The sequence below is a fragment of the Lytechinus pictus genome, chromosome 2, assembly GCF_037042905.1.
Source record: "Lytechinus pictus isolate F3 Inbred chromosome 2, Lp3.0, whole genome shotgun sequence".
NCBI lineage: Eukaryota > Metazoa > Echinodermata > Echinoidea > Temnopleuroida > Toxopneustidae > Lytechinus > Lytechinus pictus.
Genome location: NC_087246.1, coordinates 44,391,787 through 44,410,678, shown reverse-complemented (window position 1 = coordinate 44,410,678; position 18,892 = coordinate 44,391,787). Strand labels below are relative to the sequence as shown.

The 18,892-nt window shown below is 35.9% G+C and overlaps 1 protein-coding gene across 1 annotated transcript; it reads left to right on the top strand.

The window, feature by feature from the left end:
* The first annotated feature begins 1,489 nt into the window (after nucleotides 1-1,489).
* LOC129254201 (glucose-induced degradation protein 8 homolog) lies at nucleotides 1,490-16,179 on the top strand. The gene is made up of 5 exons (XM_054892659.2): nucleotides 1,490-1,651; nucleotides 9,445-9,562; nucleotides 10,414-10,610; nucleotides 11,271-11,468; nucleotides 12,159-16,179. Exons 1-5 carry the CDS (start codon nucleotides 1,649-1,651, stop codon nucleotides 12,330-12,332), a joined length of 690 nt encoding a protein of 229 aa, XP_054748634.1. The 5' UTR covers nucleotides 1,490-1,648; the 3' UTR covers nucleotides 12,333-16,179.
* Nucleotides 16,180-18,892: the final 2,713 nt, after the last annotated feature.

Here is an 18,892-nt window from a genome sequence, read left to right as displayed (position 1 = left end):
TTTTCAGCACTATGCTAGTTGGATTTTTCTCTATTTTTTTAAGTCAGCATTTTCCTGGGGTGGACTTGACCTGTATTTCCATAATTTTATTTAAATAAACATGTTTTCACCGGTTTCCTACAGAAGCTATCTCACGGTTAACAAAAGGCTGATCGTCAACAAGAGTCTGGACGCTATAGCCTGTAAGTCAAATTATGAAATTGTTGAAATTCAAATATCCAGAACTTTGTTATTTCTTGACCATTTTCTGTAATTGAGGTATTAAATTAAAGAGCAGATATTGAACTTTTTAAAGATGTGATTTACTTTTTGAAACCTAGAAACAGCCCGCCAAGTTACTTTTTGGTATCCTCTCTTCAATTTGTTTTTGCTCACTCATGCGTGAATGAGAAATAATCCAAGTAATTTCAGATGAAAGAGGAGATTCTAAGCTTTACAATGGTAGACCATTTGTCTAATTTATTTGTGATTAAGTTATGATAAATCATCGATAAATCTCGCTTTCGTTTTTTCTGGGATGCACTGTATACTATAAACATGTATATCGGATGTATATATAAATGTGTGAGGTTTATATGTACAACAACTTTGGCAACTCTTTTATTTAAATATTGTGTAAAAGAAATGGATGAGGAGAGCAATGGTAGACGTAGCTTATCTCAAGGTTCCCCAGAGCTATCTGGGACCCGGGTTCGATTCCCGGCAGAGACATTTTTTCGTCATCACCAATTTTTCCAAAGGCCAGCTCTGGGGAACCTTGATTTAAGCTACGTCTACCATTGTTCTCCTCATCCATTTCTTTCACACTATATATATATATATATATATATATCGGGCAGATTTTTTTTTTAATGTTCGAGCGAGCAAAGCGAGCAAGCAAAAAATTGACATTTTTATTACAGAAATCAAATTTTATGACAGATTTTTACAATATGAACAGTAATCTCATAAAATTCATGAAACCTCAAAGCGCGAGCAGAAATTTTTCCTATTTTTTCCATTTCTTACCCCCTTATTTTACTCCATTTTCTTCCTCCTTTTCACTTTCGCCTTCCCCCCCCCCTCCTCATTTCTTCTTTTTTCTTTTTCTTCCCATCTTTGAGCCGCACCGCCGGCCGCGCACAGGCATCCATGCATGGGGCCATTGGCGGCGGAAGCCAAACAATTTAGAGGGGGACCACCCAAATTTTTTGACAAGCAAAAAAAAAGGTTATCAACCAAAATTTTAGGGGGGACCACGCAGGAAACAAAATTGACAAGCAAAAAAAAAAAAAAAAAAAAAAAGGTTATCAAATATTAATTTAGGGGGGGGGAGCGTCCCCCACCTCAAATTTAGGGGGGACAGGTCCCCCCGTCCCCCCCCCCGCTTCCGCCGCCTATGCATGGGGCGCGGGCCGGGGGCCGGGGGGGGGGGGGTGCGTTATTCAGATAAAAATTGTGCAGTTCGCCAGCGCAGCGCAGCTGCAGCTGGTACATGGTACTTGGTGCCGGTGATCGATAATCATCAGCTGAAAGAGAACGTCAATCAAAGACGTTTCGCACAAAGGCAAGCATCAAAATAAACTGCCGAGATTTCTAAATTACATATTTTAATAAAGCAGAGGTAGAAAATATTCGGAAGCCAAATATATACTTCAACTGCGAAATCATGGTATGTATAGAACACATTATTTGACTGATTTTCACAGTATACCTGCGATTCTCACTCACTAATCTCAGAATTAAGCCAAGGCTATGTCTGTTCAGTCCCATACGGATGAAATTTTGATGTATGAACTATGATAGTGGTCCCCAAGCCTGGGAAACCTAACGATTTGAGTTAAGATTTAACATGAATTTCTTTTTATTTCACAAAACATTTCAGTAGATAATGTTCCTTACATCAATTAGAGTTAGTGTGCCAAATATCTTATAAAAATTTGAAAGAAATATATGATTTACTTGGAAAAAACCTCAGCTCAGGCCACCATTTTCACTTTACTTTAGTTTCAGATTGAACAAAAAAAGGTGCCCCATGTCTGCGCACCTAGCCTGGAGGCGTCTGGGGAGTGAAAGTACCGTAAGGGCACTAGTATTCAACCCGTTTGGAGAGTTTCCTCAAATTTATAGAAATATAGAATTTACCTGAATTTCAGACCCGTCTTATTTCCAAGAGCAAATGCTGGTTATTCTTTTTCCGTTATTTTTTTCTTCAACAAGTTGACTGTGTGCGCGGGCGATCGAATTATACGGCGACGGATTTTGGTACTAGTATTCAACCCGTCGGCACTAGTATTCAACCTAGCGATGAAAGATGGCCCTGTCTCTCAATCTGCTCTTGTCCCATCCGACTATGGACTAGACCATTTGAGATGAGACCAAACAGGGAATTAATCAAAGCCAGAGACTTACATAGATCTAGATCTAATTTAGCAATCTAAACCCTTTTGAGATTTGCTATCAATCCTCACTAGGTTGAATACTAGTACCATTCAGTGCAAAAGGCCATCGCCGCATAATTCGATCCTCCGCGCATACAGTCGACAGATTGACAAAGAAAATATCGACAACAGATTACCCTGGAAATAACAAAGGTATGAAATTAAGATAAATTCCCTATTTCTAAATATTTTGGGGAATATGTCAAAATCTTTGAATTATGCCGGGTTGAATACTAGTACCCATACGGTAATATACTCTACGACTACGTATGGTCACTCCCCGAACGCCTGGCGTTTGTACATATAGGCTCCTACACACCGAAGAAAAATGCAACTATAAAAATGCGCCAAACTGCTAGTTATGTTTAGAATCTGAAGTTAAAACTTTTGTAAATGGGTAAAAATATTGGTTGGCAACGTTTGGCAAAAAATGGATAGTTATGGTTACAAAATGACATAAAGTAATAAAAGTAGAAGAGAGTTTACTTACACTTGTTGACATCGCCATCTTTGATCCTTTGTTAATGCAACCTAGTTACGTGACGCGTATAGAGGGCGGCAAAATCATGAGCGGTGCTAGATTAAAAAGTGCTAAAATGTCCCGCTTCAACCACTGAACTAGAAATACATAGAGAAAACATATCTTTCAATTGCCTTTTACGGCGCGTTCTCGAACAATTGACCTAGCAAAATGGCGGCGGTCACGTGACTTATCGAGTTCGCCGGCGATGTTTTGCTTGGGTGAACATGACTTCCACGTATTTCTAGTTCAGTGGTTGAAGCGGGACATTTTAGCACTTTTTAATCTAGCACCGCTCATGATTTTGCCGCCCTCTATACGCGTCACGTAACTAGGTTGCATTAACAAAGGATCAAAGATGGCGATGTCAACAAGTGTAAGTAAACTCTCTTCTACTTTTATTACTTCATGTCATTTTGGCGTCATTTTGTAACCATAACTATCCATTTTTTGCCAAACGTTGCCAACCAATATTTTTACCCATTTACAGAAGTTTTAACTTCAGATTCTAAACATAACTAGCAGTTTGGCGCATTTTTATAGTTGCATTTTTCTTCGGTGTGTGGGAGCCTATATGTACAAACGCCAGGCGTTCGGGAAGTGACCATACGTAGAGTATATTACTTTCACTCCCCAGACGCCTCCAGGCTATGCGCACCCATTCACTTTGCACGCGATTCAGGGATTTTTATGAAAAAGGCTGCATTTTGAGGCCTTCACAAGAAGTAATTGGCATGCCATAGTCCAACCTGTAGATTCCCCACAGGCAGGGTGGTTGCAGTGAACAAGTGGGATGAGTGTGTATTGCATGCCATGTGTAAAGTTTGTGTTCATTGCGTATCTTCTTCACGGAGAAACGCGTGTGCACAGACAAGGGAGACTGCGCAGACTTGTCTTAGGGGAACTTTTACTTGCCATATGTCTACGGTAACGTTCTTAAGTTAGAATCTAGACCACAAAATTCAGAAAGCTCTTAATTTGTCATAAAATAAATCTTCAAAGTTCAAGTCCTAAAACAAAAGTAACAGAAGAAAAAGTACTTAAAAGTTACAGGTTTTCCCTAGATCTATTTAAACTTCTGAAAAGATCTATATAAACTTCTGAGAAAGTAGCAAAACAAATAAGATTGTATTCACAAAAATTAGAACTTCTAATTGAAGTTCTATCATGCCTCACTGTACACTCATTACTGTAGCATAGGCTAGTGGCCCAAAATAGGCTTTAATTATCCTGGATCTGGCTGGTTGATGTACAAATGCCTGGTGTGGCTATCTCGTACAATTATGGCAACAGTGCATAAAGTCGGATGTGTACTTGATTTATTTGGATCTTTTAACTCTTTGCCCGCCACGGACGACTCGTGGCACATACAGCGGACTGCCAACGACGACTCAAGTCACAGTTCGCACACAATGCATACGGAACGCATTTAATTGTAATTGTGTGCACACACATACAGTAGCGACGCGTGTATTGCATTGTTTACGAATCTAGCTTTCGTGTTATAGCTTTCGCCGACTTTGTTTACATAGAGATTTTTCGCGTAAAATTGAGTTTTTTGAACTGCTTTAGGATATATTTCGATGAGCTTTCAATAGCTTGCACTGCTTTCCTTGTAATAAAAGAATGATACAAATTGCCACCTCCCTATAACAATAAGGGGATCAAAGTATCAATAGACGGGAAGTCTCCCAAGTCTATTGAGAAGTAGCCAGGGACAATTTCAATAGAAGAGTTTAGTTCATTGTCAGTTTACTCTTTTTGAATGCCCCATTTCAATCCTAAACTGCTTAGCTCATAATGACCATAAAGACATGGATTTGGTATGTAATGAAAGCTAACGAACACATCTTTTCAATGGACTAACTTAGAAATTTAACCTTCATTAGGAAGTATTAAATATAAGAGGTATAAAATACCCTCCTAAACGAAAAATTGGAAACAGAATGTAAAGTTAAAATTCTCAAAATCAATGATTTTATACATAGCAAAAATGATACCATTGGCAAGTATATTTATTTCTCTAAAACTTTGCTACACATTTTTTTTCAATACGACAAACCAGTAAAAAGTTATTGCAAGTTGAATAAGACAGTGCAAGCAAACCCCCTCTGAATGTGGCACCCCAAAATTAATGTGGCGCAGGGGGGATAGTGTACGTGGCGGGCAAAGAGTTAAAGAAGTTGTTTGAATTTTGGGATTGGTGTAGCTTCCCTTACAGTATCAGGGAGTTTATTCAATTTGGGATAGTTCTTGGGTATAGAGACTGCTGATAGCATCTCTTATTTGCCCTTAATCTTCAATCTGCCGTAGGAGTGTGTTTAACTTCCGATAGGTCCTAGGAAGGAGCCGTGGAAACATTTCACATTGATTGACCATCAACTCGGCTGCCAGAAAATGTGAAGATACTGCTAAACATAACTAAACGAACCACTCAAACTATGCAAGAACACTTGGGGCCAACTCAACGCATTGACTATTTGTGCACATGCCCGATAGCACGATCTAGTGCCCATGGGAGTAGCTAATCTAACGTTAGAGAAAGTAGATTCTAGACTCTAGTAGTAATAGACATTTCATGACTAGATGAGCGATACGTAGAAACGTTCAAAGACCATTCTTCTGTGATGTGAAATTTGGCGACAAATCAGCGCTTTCCGTTTCATGAAGGCAATTTTGTCTTCCAAGTCCGCAACATCGTTTAATATCGAAAGTTCAGCAAAAAATTGAGTCTTCATCTTCACCTGAACCTTTTAATAATTTACGGAATGACGACTTTTCATAAAATCGTATATTTCAATAAATAGAGATCCAATAATTTTGTATTTATTACAGTTTGTAGAATTGATGTATGAAGCTTACTTTTATGAGACGTAAAAAAGGAGAAACAACTTTAAAGATCCACAAAAATAACTGGGACAGGGTAAATCAAAATTTAATTATTTTCATAACATGGTACGTGTCCTTTTAAGGACACCTTTTATTGATATTTCAACGAAAGAGACCCTTGTCCAAAAATGAAAATAGACGTATCTAAATAATTTTGACATATTTCAATATTCTGAATTTTTATTGAATACTTGTGATGATTTTGCAAATTATCTTTTAAATGTAATTTGTTTAGGCGAAAATAGGGTTTGAATGGAGTAAACAAGGTCAACCTGTCTGACTGTATCTGACTAAAAAGTAAAAAGGAAATTATGTGAGGCTGTGTGTGAAAAATTGAGTTTATTTATTTCATTCATCAGGTATGACGCAAGAAATACAAATATGAATTACCCGGTAATGTATTTTTTATTGGTGTTCATAATTATTTCAATGTCTTTTGGATGGAAAGAAGAACATGTAACTTGTAAGAAAGAACAGATCATCTTGAAATATGAAGAAGTGAAAGAAAATGGGAAAATGAATTGAAAAATGACAATAATGGAATGAGAAAGCGGTAAAAGCAAAATGAAGGGAGGTGGGGTTACGGAATGGCCTAAAATGCTAGGGGAAAAGCTGAATTGGAAATAATAATATGGGAAAAGAAAAAAATAATAACATGGCCGGGCTGCTGAGGATTAAAAATAAGAACAGGAGGGGGAAGGGTACAATCTGGGCAAAGAGAAAAAGGAAGAAAAGAGTAAATATGGACCGGGAAGAAAAAAAAGTTAAACGAGAAACAGGGAAGTAAAGGACATAAAGAGAAGAAAGGAAAAACAGAAGAAAAGAGAATTAAGATCATCTTAAAGTACCAATAAATGAGTGAATAGGGGGGGGGAATTAATCAAAGTATGTTAAATTTGAATAGGAATGGGTGGCGGGAAAGACAAGAAGAAAGAAAGTGAGGCTATATGGAATAAATTGATCTATTTTTCAAATCAGTTCACAAGGCCTATTTCTATTCACCTTCCTTTTCTTGATTTTCTCTTTGAGAATACCTTGATGAAAAACAAAATAGTTCTGATGGTAGAAAAAATTCCTCTGAATGATTTCACCACTCATTTACCATGTAATGGCAAATAATTATCATACAGCTCGCGCCCGTGGCATTTTCCACTGGCTCTGCTAGTTTAAAATTAAAGTTATAATTCTAGCAGATGTCTCATTCTAACAGAGGGCAATCAAGTTGCATTACAATATTCTAAAAGTACTCCTTCAATATTATTTTACTATTTCGACTCAAGCTTTTAGTGAATGTCATGGTCCACCATATTATGCGTTGATTGGTTGACATTTTTCCAGACCATTTCTTCAGGTTTGATAGAAGCTCAGCGAAAGGTAACTAATGAAAATATTGAAATTCCATAGCAAACTGGATGTGAGAAATGAGTCTTTTAGTAGATGAGTATTAAATGACTGGAATAGTCTACCAGAAGACTTGATACAAATGCCAGTAACAGACAAATTCAACCCTAAATCTCCCGGGGTACCGTATTTTGATTCTTGTCATTCCGGGGGGGGGGGGGGGGGGGGGGGGGGCATTATGGCCCCCCCTTAAGATCTCAGCCGCACATTGCGCGATCACAACGAAAATTTGCATGATGGTAGAGAATGACGTAATCTACACAGTTGCATTGGTAAATTTCACTGAATTCATATATTTTTATTTTATATGAATTAATTATGCTAATTTATTCATGAAATCATACTTTTTGCTCTCACTAAATAAAGCTCCTAGAATGCTATTTTTTGGTGAAAATATACCTTTATAGCATTCCTAACAATTATGAATGAAAAAAATTCTGGTACCAAGACCGATTTCTTATGTATTTTATTGTTTTTTTAATTTCTTATGTATTTCTTTGATTTCAATTTTTGTTTTTTTATTGTTTTTTCGATGGAATTCGTTCCAGACTTAATTCTGATCATAAACATGGCAAAATTAATTAAGTTTAATCAGTAAAAGTAGAAATAATGATACATTTATGAATTTTGGCTAATACACAATCTGCATTGGACTTGTACATGAAATCACGTTTATGAGCAATTTGGGGTCTGACATGCACTTACATAATGTTGCATGATGTCCTAACCACGTAGCCGGGCGTCACAAATTTGATCTCAAAATGTGCACGAGACTTGAAAGTAAAAAGTAAGTGAGCGGCCAGGTCAAAAAATTTTGCGCAGCAGATATATCACGAAAATTGTCGAGGGGGGGGGGGCCATTATGGCCCCCCCCCCCCCTCGGGAGAATTAGGGTTAAAAGAAGTATAGATAAATATTGGCAAAGTAAGCACTTTGAGCTTCCATAACTCCTCACACAAGCTCATGAAGATGTAGTTTACCAGACCTGCCAACCATTACGTTTTTGCAATCAAAATACGGCAGTACGTCTCTATATGTCTCTATTTCATAAAACTTACACAAATATGGTTATTAGATCAATGTAATTTCAGGTAACTTGGTTTTTTTCAATCATTTTGTTAAAACCAGGGTGAGATATAGTGCACTTTTTAGCTTGCATGCAGCTTGAGCACCGCAATGAGCGAGTGCACCACGCATTTTATTATGCAATACACTTTTTGGGGGAAAAATACACTTTTTTATCACAGAATACACTTTTTTTTCAGAGGTGGGCAGGTCTGGTTTACAGCAACACCAATCCTGCAAGATGCGACTGAGAGTTGTTTTTTTCATTACTATTAAGCAGCACTAAGGCACTGGTCTAAAAATAAGGATCTCCCTGTTTCTAACTAAGTTATAGGAATTGTCTTTGTTTATAATGATTTCTCCACACTCATCTTGGAAAGCTAATTCACCTGTCAAGTGCCAAAATCTTGCCTACACCAATTGAGTGCTCTAGTCCATATAAACAAATGTTGTGTTTCATAACAAGATTGTATTTGTAGAAAGATGGCAAGCTATGAAAAATAGACCATGAACTGGGGTAATTGAGTTTACAATATTTATTTTTAACACATTCAATAACCATTAAATGTTGTCTATGTCCCCCAGGGGAAAGTGAAAAAAAATGTACGGTACTCATTGGACGATCTCAATTTATCAAGACATGATTTGCCTTGGTGTATGAGGTCCTTGTTTTAGGGGACATTCCTCATTTTTGGACTGGCACCTTGACTGATTAGAATCGCACAGATACAGATATGCATATTTGCAGACAGTTGGCACTATGCAGTACCATGTACTATGTGGAGCGTTGTGGCCCAGTGGATTAGCCTTCGGACTTTGAAACAGAGGGTCGTGGGTTCGAATCCCAGCCATGGCGTAATTTCCTTTGGCAAGAAACTGATCCACAATGTGCTGCACTCAACCCAGGTGAGGTAAATGGGTACCGGTAGGAAGTAATTCCTTAAAAAGCTGTGTGCGCTATGAACGCCTAGCTTAGCCGGGTAATATAGAAGTGCCTTGAGCACATAACAAGGTGGATATGTGCACAATATAAATACCCTATATTATTATTACCACGCCACTGAAAATGAAAATGAGCTGAATCTTAATGGAAATTCATCATGCATTACTTGCTGTAGATTGATCCAACTTTTTTTTTTTTTATTTCAGGCCAGTAATAAGAGTCCAATGACTGATATATCAAAAGAGGCCTGGATGAACAGACTACAAGGACTTCATATTACAAGGGGCGACATGAACAAACTAGTGATGAATTATCTAGTCACAGGTAACAAAAATTAGCATGTTTTATTCTTTGGAATCATCAGTATTGCATTTTACTCTAGGTAATGATATCAGACACATGCTGCAAGTTAATTATGTAGTCACAAGTTGCAAGTTTATGATGCAGTCATTGATTCAATATTTTTCAAGTTAAATCTTTGTTACATTTATATACGCTAGTTTTTTACTCCTGATTGTCACTGGCAACCCAGAATCAGATAGTGAGTGTTTGACGTGGACTAACGTTTGATAAAATTGCAAAAGTAAACCAGAAACAAGATACATGTATAGTTTAATGGAGAGAGGTTGCATTCAATGCATGCAACCAAATAGCCCTGAACCAGGAGACAATACTCTATTGGATACTAGATCTCAAGCTTTGAACACTTTCTTGTAAAATAAGACCTATCTTTACTGGGGCACCGGAAATAACTTGAAGTGGTCTTGACTTTCTGGTTAATTTTGTGTTATTGAATTTATTTCAATTATTAATATGCAGTGCAGTTACAGGTATTGATATCTCATAAATTGTGCAAATTCAGTAATTTTTTTTGTGGTTGGTAGGTGGGGGGTGAAATATAATTGCCACTACACTGTAGTAAGATTTGAATATTCTGATAATCATTAAATATAATTCTTATCATTGATTCTTTACCAAGAGTATCCAAAATCGAAGTCAAGCTTTGACAACTTACCATGCTAAATTTCTTTGTGAAAATGTGAAGTAATCGAAATGCTGATTTCATGAAGCAATTTATCAGTGAACTGTCTTTAGTGCTTCATTAAAATCTCTGTAGTGATGTATTCATTGTACCATAATATTTATGATTTCAAATTTTGTGCACGATTTTACAGAGGGGTTCAAGGAGGCTGCCGAGCGATTCCAATCCGAGTCCAGTACTAAACCCATGACAGATCTAGATACACTGAATGAAAGGATACAGATAAGAGAAGCAATCCAAGATGGCCATATTGAAGATGCTATAGCAAAGGTCAATGACCTTCATCCAGAACTACTAGATAACGACAGATATCTCTACTTTCATTTACAGGTAAGTGGCCAAGAAAATTGGCTGCACTCTTTAAAGATTAGGTCTTATTTAGAAATTCTTTTCAAGCATGAAACAATCAACAAACTGTTATGATTTGTTTTTAATCTTGGACAATTTTTTTTTCCAGTGGAGCTCAGCAGCAGACCATTGTTTTATACTAAGAAAAAAAAAGACCTCGTCACATAGAATCCAGTTTGGGTTGTTTTGCCAGATCATATAAAATAACTTTTTACAAAGGGTTCCAGCAAAACCTGTTCCTGTAACATTTATGTTATCATAGTATGGTGAATATTTTATGTGATATTGGAACGATTTCTTTAGACTCTTTTTATGAACCATTGTACTGTAGGTGGCAAATTCTGAGTTTCACAGGTGTTAACCCTTTGTGTGCCAAGGACACATTTTCGTAAAGATTATCTATCCAAACGAAACAGGATTTGTAAAGCAGCATTGCTTCTTGTATTGTGTATGAGGGTAAATTTCCAATTACCAAGACTTATCCATATTTCCCTAAAGATGATAAAGAAAATCAACCATTTTTCATTACAAATTAATGCGGTATGTTCATTTAGTGTAGGCTCGGCTAGTATTTTTATATCTTCAATTATTCACATTCAGTCTCGTATTTTTTTCACTATTTAATCTGATTTTATATAACAGCAACAACATCTAATAGAGCTGATACGTAACAAGGACTTGGAGGGTGCACTTACATATGCACAGACGCATCTATCGGAGAGGGGAGAGGAGAGTATGGAAGTATTGCCGGAGCTAGAGAGAACGTTAGCATTGCTTGCGTTTGAAGACCCAGCATGCTCACCTTTTTCTGATCTCCTTCATCCTTCACAAAGACAAAAGGTACTTTATTACGAACGTTCACAACATCAATTTTCTCCTGAAATTACCTTTCTTTTTTTTTCAATTCATCAGCTGAATATCAGCTATCTTGGAAAATGAAGCAATTGCATACAGTGTAAATATAATTATGTCAAAGGTTATCCAATGGGGTGCAGTTTTGTTTTTGTTGTTTGCTTTTTATACAAGAATAATTGATCAGGATCATTTTCTGTCTTCCATATTTATATCATTATGAAACCATTTTATTTTCAATTTTTGAACAGAAAAAGAATGGCTTGCTGCATGACAAACCAATTTCATTACTTGATCTTTTTTGTATTCTCAAATTAGATTTTGATCATTGGGTATACTTGTGTATAAGGAAGGTCCAACTTTTTCATCTTTTGTCCGTCTCTATGTATTCTGTACTATAATATGTGGAAAGTTTGGTTACAGTATGGTTACAGTCTTAAAATGATGATGATGGTGATGACGATGATGTTGATGATGATGATGATCAACCTTAAAATACATGGTGCAAAAAAGTACAAACAATAGCTTGTATACAATCTTGCATCACTTAATGGAATTCCCAGCTACATCCTAATTAAGTAATGGGGCCTGGTGCCCTGTATGATATGGTCATATCTCTACATTCTATTTTTTCATGTTGATTTTAATTCTATTGATCGCCCTTCTTTTCTCCATCAGGTTGCAAGTGAGTTGAATGCAGCCATTTTGGAAGCCGAGAATCGGGAATCGACTCCCAAACTAACCAACCTCCTCAAACTATTGCTCTGGTCACAGGAGCAGCTGGATGCTAAGAAGGTCAAGTTTCCAAAGCTTAAAAACCTTGCCTCAGGGGAATTTGAAGATCCTAAATAGATTCTTTGAAGACACTACATTTCTATATTTATATTCCATGACAATCGATCAACTCTTCAGCAGGAATTTATGAAAGGCTGAATGATTAGCGATGGATTTCTCGAACACATTGATATTGTGCTATTTCATTTTCTTTGTGGAAGTGAAAAACTCTGATGAATAAAAAAAACGATCTTGCATACATCAGGGATGCCAGTGGCAAATGGTCCCAGGGCCTGAACTTTTTTTGGAAGGTAAATTATGTGCGCGAAGCGCACATGATGAGCGCGAAGTCCCATTCGGCCGGGGTCCAGCTCTAGCTCTAGGGTTCTAAATGGTCTCTGATGCAATCTGAGCCTATTTTAGGGATCATTTTCCCAAAAATTTAGCTCAAGTTTTGGGCATTTTTTTATGTTGCAGAGCCTCAACTTACAATTAATTCATGAAAAATATTTATGTCGTGATGAAGTCTACAACAACATACACGTAATTACTGTACTCTGTACTGTCTGTAGTCAGAAAATAATCCGAGAGAAACGTTCCACTATTGTCTTTGTTCTCCAACCACTTCCACTAGAATTTGTTCTTGATTCCACTGTCTATTTGCTTAATGTTGGTTCCTCTTTCAACATCCATACTTGTTGAAAAATTATTATTAAATCCACAATCGAAACGGAGAATCAGCTCAGTATAACAACGTGAATTGAACGGGAGCGCGAAAACACAGTGTACGGCCGGTATAGGCATTCACATCCCGCAGCGAATGCATGGCCATGCAACCCATGTCACTATTGCATTGGTATTACACTAGACTCAAATACAGTTGTTTTATCAAAATTCAAAGTTACGTTCAGAATCCATACACGTTATAATGTACAGCGATCAGTCACCACCAATCACATACATACAGTGCAGTCTAGCAAAATGCGACCATATACACACACACGCACAAAACCCTTGATTAAAACTAGCGTTTAACTGACTGGCTCGTACGAGTCTAATTCCATTATATCACAGGATTTTTTCTTGCACATTAGCTTAGGTACATATAATAGCCGTACGGAGCAAAGACATCTCATTGAACGGCCGGATCTGGCCGTTGACAGTTCTGTCCGGCCTGAGAAAACTCGACCAGCCGGAACTTAAGGTAAAAAAAATGAAAAAGCCGGAATTCCGGCTATAGCCGGAACTCTGGCATCCCTGATACATGAATATTACTTAGTTGACAGAAAAGACAGAAGTATGTGTGTATTGTTTGATTATTTGTTGTTTTATATGCAATGATTTCCATGCTGAAATTTTGCAAGAAAAAACGTCATACAATTACTTGTTTATGCATTTTCTGTTACCTATAACAACTGCGAAAGAAATCACTCTCTTCAGTGGATATCATCTGTGATCCTTTACAAAGACTGCTGGTCAGATCAATTTACATGTATTAAGGATGATTTCATTCTGGGACTGTTCAAGAAAAAAGAAGCAGTAGTGTTACCTAGTTTTTATTGATTTTAAAAAATAAAAATAACAGGGTCAAGGCATAGTTAAAGCTTCATTTTTTTTTCTTAAAAATATCGCTCATTTTCTACAGCTTAAAATTATCTTGAAACAGGAGTAGACAGAAGCCTGTTTCTTGGAACATGTTGTACAACACCTAAATCATCATACGCAAGCAAATGAGAGGCTGAATGCCCAACATTTGTACCATCACATACGTACCATCCTAAATGTACCATTGCATGGTTAAGTTAAAGAAGATTCAATTCATTGTGCTTAATTAATGTAGGGCCTACTTTATACATGTAGCTAAATGCAAATTTGTGAACTGTTTACTACAATGCGCGGCTTGAATCTTGGGGAGATTTTGCTTTTGTGCTTACGATAATTATGGACTAACGTAGCAATGGACTTATTATTGTTCCTTTTTTCGCTAACTTTGAAGGCGTTGTACAACACAAATAGCGAATATTTATATTTTTGCAGTGGTACAAAGATTTCGCATTTTGTGATTCAAGAGAATTGCCTTGTTGATCAGGGCATTTTTCTCTCATACCATTGCACTCGTGCGTATTCGCTATTTTTGTACACTATAAATGCAAAACAACTATCATAAGCTATTGAAATGGTGCCATTTAGGTGGTTATTAGCAAATTTTGTCATAGAGATCGAACTCTTGTTATTAGTAACAACAATGCAGTTGTTTTAAAAGAATTACACCAAAATTATCTACACAGAATTGTGTGGACAAACTCATTACATCACCCCTCATAAATATTGGGTAATGTATTCATGACACGATAGAAGCAAAAAGGACTAGAATTTGAGACTTTAAGCATATATTGTGCATTTGTTAGCAAAAAGTGGTCAATACGTCCAACTATGTTAGAACACCAATTATGCTGGGATTCTTTGTTGATCATAATGGTGATTTGTTTGACTGGGGCTTCAAGTTGAAAATTAGTTTAGTTTCACCCAATGATTAGTGCATTCTGAATTTTCTAATGTTTGTAGAGGAGCTACCTGGTTCTAGTATGCAATGGGTTAACAAGTGAAAGAATGCCATTATTTTGTTAGGACAAGCTTCTCAGTTGGTGTAAATTTCAATTTCTAATATGATAAAGAGTTCAAAAACAACATTTCCCAGCAGTTACTGTTTTAAGACAGTAATAGGAAGTTTTTGTTCTCAAGATCATGAGAGGTAAACAATTCTAAAATACTGATCCTTTCTGGCCAAAAGACTTGATCCCAGGGGGCGTTTTACAAAGATATAAGTGTGATTTTAAGTTGAGCTTACATAGTGCCACCGCTCACATGATATTAAACACACACTCTCATTGACTAATATGCAATGGCGCACATCCTGTGAGCATGATTTGATCAATCTGACGATGTGTATAAACTGCACGCTCCTGGAATTAAGTGCTACTCTCACACACACACACTTAAAGAGATGGTCCGGGCTGAAAGTATTTAAAGCTTAATAAATAGAGTAGAATTTACTGAGGAAAATGCCGAAAATTTCATCAAAATCGGATAACAAAGTTATTTAATATTATAGTTTAGCAATATTTTGTGAAAACAGTTGTCATGAATATTCATTAGGAGGGCTGATGATGTCACATCTCCACTTGTTCTTTTGTATATTATTACATGAAATTAGGTTTATTCAAATTTTTTCCTCCAAGAACTAGAAAAATTGGATTGACAACTGATTTAGTGCATTAGATATTTATTGCTGCAACTTATTTCATTATAAGGGAGACATATTATTCACACAAGTATGAAATAATGAAAAAATTATGATTTTATGTAATAACATAAGAAAACGGAAAGTGGGGATGTGACATCATCAGCCCACCTAATGAATATTCATGATGACTGTTTTCACAAAATATTTCTAAACTTTAAACTTCAATAACTTTATTATTTGTTATATGATCTTGATGAAATTTTCGGCATTTTGCTCAGTGAATTCTACTCTATGTATTAAGATATAAATATTTTCAGCCTGGACCATCCCTTTAAATCCTTGTGATACCCCCCCCCCCCGCGGTCATAAACCAAACTCTCTGTCTTTGCATATCAGATGTTATTGCTATTCTTTACCAAATTACCTTCATTGAAATTTGTGAGATACAAGAACCCATCATCATCATCATCATCTTAATAATTTTAAAGACGTATCATAGTGATGGTGAATTTTCTTGTTTGCATTGAACGATATATATTGCAGCAAGAATAAAATTGATTTGATGAATTCTGCCTAATACCACGTCATACTTGGTAAAAAGTGATATAAAATCATGGACTATGATTTTAAAGTTAGCAATGAATGAGTAAACTGTAAATAAAATAATCATATTATACCTCATGGTGTGTTTTATTTCCATTTATTACTTTGTGTATATAAAAATATAATTACATGTATAAAATGGTAGAATTTGTACAGCAATTTCAATATATATGTGGGCAATTCCAAGCAAACACGGACATTTTCTTTTCCAAAAATTTATATTTCAAATCTGAATAAAAATTTTCTTTTAAAACTCATATGTGGAAGTTCATAAATATAAAGAGGCCTCACAATTAGCCTCAAAATTCTTTTCTTACGCATCTCTTTATAGCATTTTTTCGAACCTTACAAAAGATTTTATACATAGAACTACATAAATATATAAACCCCTCCAAAAAAGTTTGGAAATCTGTGTTTGGCCATTAATTTTATCCAACTCCCAATTTTAAACAATGCATATTTTACATCATTCAAAAGATCATTTAATTATCTTTAAAATGATACCATGCTTGTTATGATCATGCCATCACGAAAAGAGCAGGATTAAAAAGTGTTGGATGAGGTCTGAATTGAAAAGCTGCAAAACGAGCAGAAATAGTCATGAAGGGTCAATACAGAACATGATTCTTTTGTCTGTGTCAATGGTAGTATAGTGTAGTGATGGTTCTCTGAGATAACATGGTTTGAGTCGTGGTTTGAAATACCCATGCATGTTTGTTTGTTATGTGTTTGCTTGTGCAGGGGTGTGTTTGATTCCATGTTAATGTTTATGTTAAGGTGCATGAAAATAAAAGAAACCGCTGAGAAACTCACTCATCACCACTGAAAAAAGAAGTGACTTTCAATATTGTGTCATTTTGCAACTTTTGAATTTTGACCTTGCCCCACATTTCAAGGCACTGCACCTCCATGTGAAATTGTGAACCATAATCATATCATGTAGGGTATCATTTTAAAGAAAATTAAATGATCTATTCATTGATATTAATTACACATTGATATTTACTAAAAACCGATGAGGAATTATCGATCAAAGTCAAAAGGAACCGCTGAGAAACTCACTCATCACCACGGAAAAAAGAACAGTGACTTTCAATTTGTGTCATTTTGCAACTTTTGAATTTTGACCTTGCCCCACATTTCAAGGCACTGCACCTCCATGTGAACCATAATCATATCATGTAGGGTATCATTTTAAAGAGAATTAACTGTTCTATTCATTGATATTAGTAACACATTGATATTTACTAAAACCGAGGAGGGATCATCGATCAAAGTCAGATTTCCAAACTTTTTTTGAGGAGTTTATATATGTATATATTTTACTTAATTTCAATTGAACAGAAAACTATTGTTTTTGTTTATTTTCAGTTGGATAATCTGAAGGTCATCATTTTACATCATATTCATAGAAAATTTTCAAATATACATGTACATGCAGGAAAGTTTAAAAGATGTCAAATTTGTGGTGCCGGACAAAGTGTAATGCGACTGACTAGCGTTTTTCTATCCACAAGAAATACTCAAAGTTCAAATGTCTTATTTGAGACTTTTATACGTAAGTAAGGTTTTGCAGGTGTTGATATTTGTTAAAGAGTTTTGATTTGAAAGAGCTATTAAAAAGTAATCGTTCACTTTTTTTCCATGTCCTTTTTGTGCGACGGACCGAATTTTATGATGTCATGGCGTCCACAATATACATGTACAGCCTACAACCTTCCTGAATGTATTGTTTTAAAGCCTCGGTTTTCAAGATAAATTGACAGTATAAACTTGACAGAAAGACTAACCCCTGTAAAAATGACATCAAGTATAAAAAAAGACATATATGAGTGTAATGCGACTGACCGTGGAATCGCCCATGTACAAGTAGCATTGGTGTAAGGTACCTTGTTATAAGTCAGAGTTGTGTTTTTTCCCCCACAGGAAACTGCAAGCGTCATTTGATTACCATTTCTCACATTTCATTATAGACGGGGGAAACAGGAAAGCAGCTATCAGAAGTCGCATAGTGCCCACATAGCAGGATTCCAGCTAAAAGGGATGCTCTGGGCTGAGAATATTTTTAACTAAATAAATAAAGAGTAAAATTCAGAGCAAAATGTGAAAATTTCATCAAAATCGGATTAAAAAAGTTTAGTGTATTGTGAAAACAGTTATATACGCGTCTTCATGAATATTCATTACGTGGGCTGATGTCACATCTCCACTTTGCTTTCTCTTTTGTTGCTACATGGAATCATAATTGTTTCATTTTTTTCATACATGTGTGAAAGATGTCTCCCTTGTCATGAAATAAATTGCAGAAATTAATATCTAATGCACTAAATCAGTTGTCATTCCAATTTTTATAGTTCTTGAAGGAAGAAAGTTGAATAAACCTGATTTCATATAATAAAATACAAAAGAACAAGTGGGGATATGACATCAGTTTGCTCACTAAATATTCATAAAGACATGCCTAGAACTGTTTCACCGGAATTACGCAAATCTTTAAAGTGCCATAACTTTGTTATTCCTTGTCTAATTTTGATCAAACTTAAAGTGTTTTGTTTGTCTAATTTTTCTCTATCTGTTAAATTCATATAATTTTCAGCCTGGAGTACCCCTTTACGGACTCGGCACAGACTTTTGACAAAAGTTCTTTAGAATATTATTATGAGCTGTCAATTTTGAGCACGTTTAGTAGAATATAATATTGCTTTATATTAAAAGTTAATAAGTTAACAATAAAGTTAATAATACCCAATAGTATGCTCAGATTATTTGAAGGGACATGGGTGGTGCACTA

Bases quoted from the DNA above. Each gene is read 5' to 3' on its own strand.
- LOC129254201 (XM_054892659.2), top strand. The intron at 9,563-10,413 runs GTAACAAAAATT...ACGATTTTACAG, and splicing joins GATGAATTATCTAGTCACAG to AGGGGTTCAAGGAGGCTGCC. The intron at 11,469-12,158 runs GTACTTTATTAC...TTTCTCCATCAG, and splicing joins ATCCTTCACAAAGACAAAAG to GTTGCAAGTGAGTTGAATGC.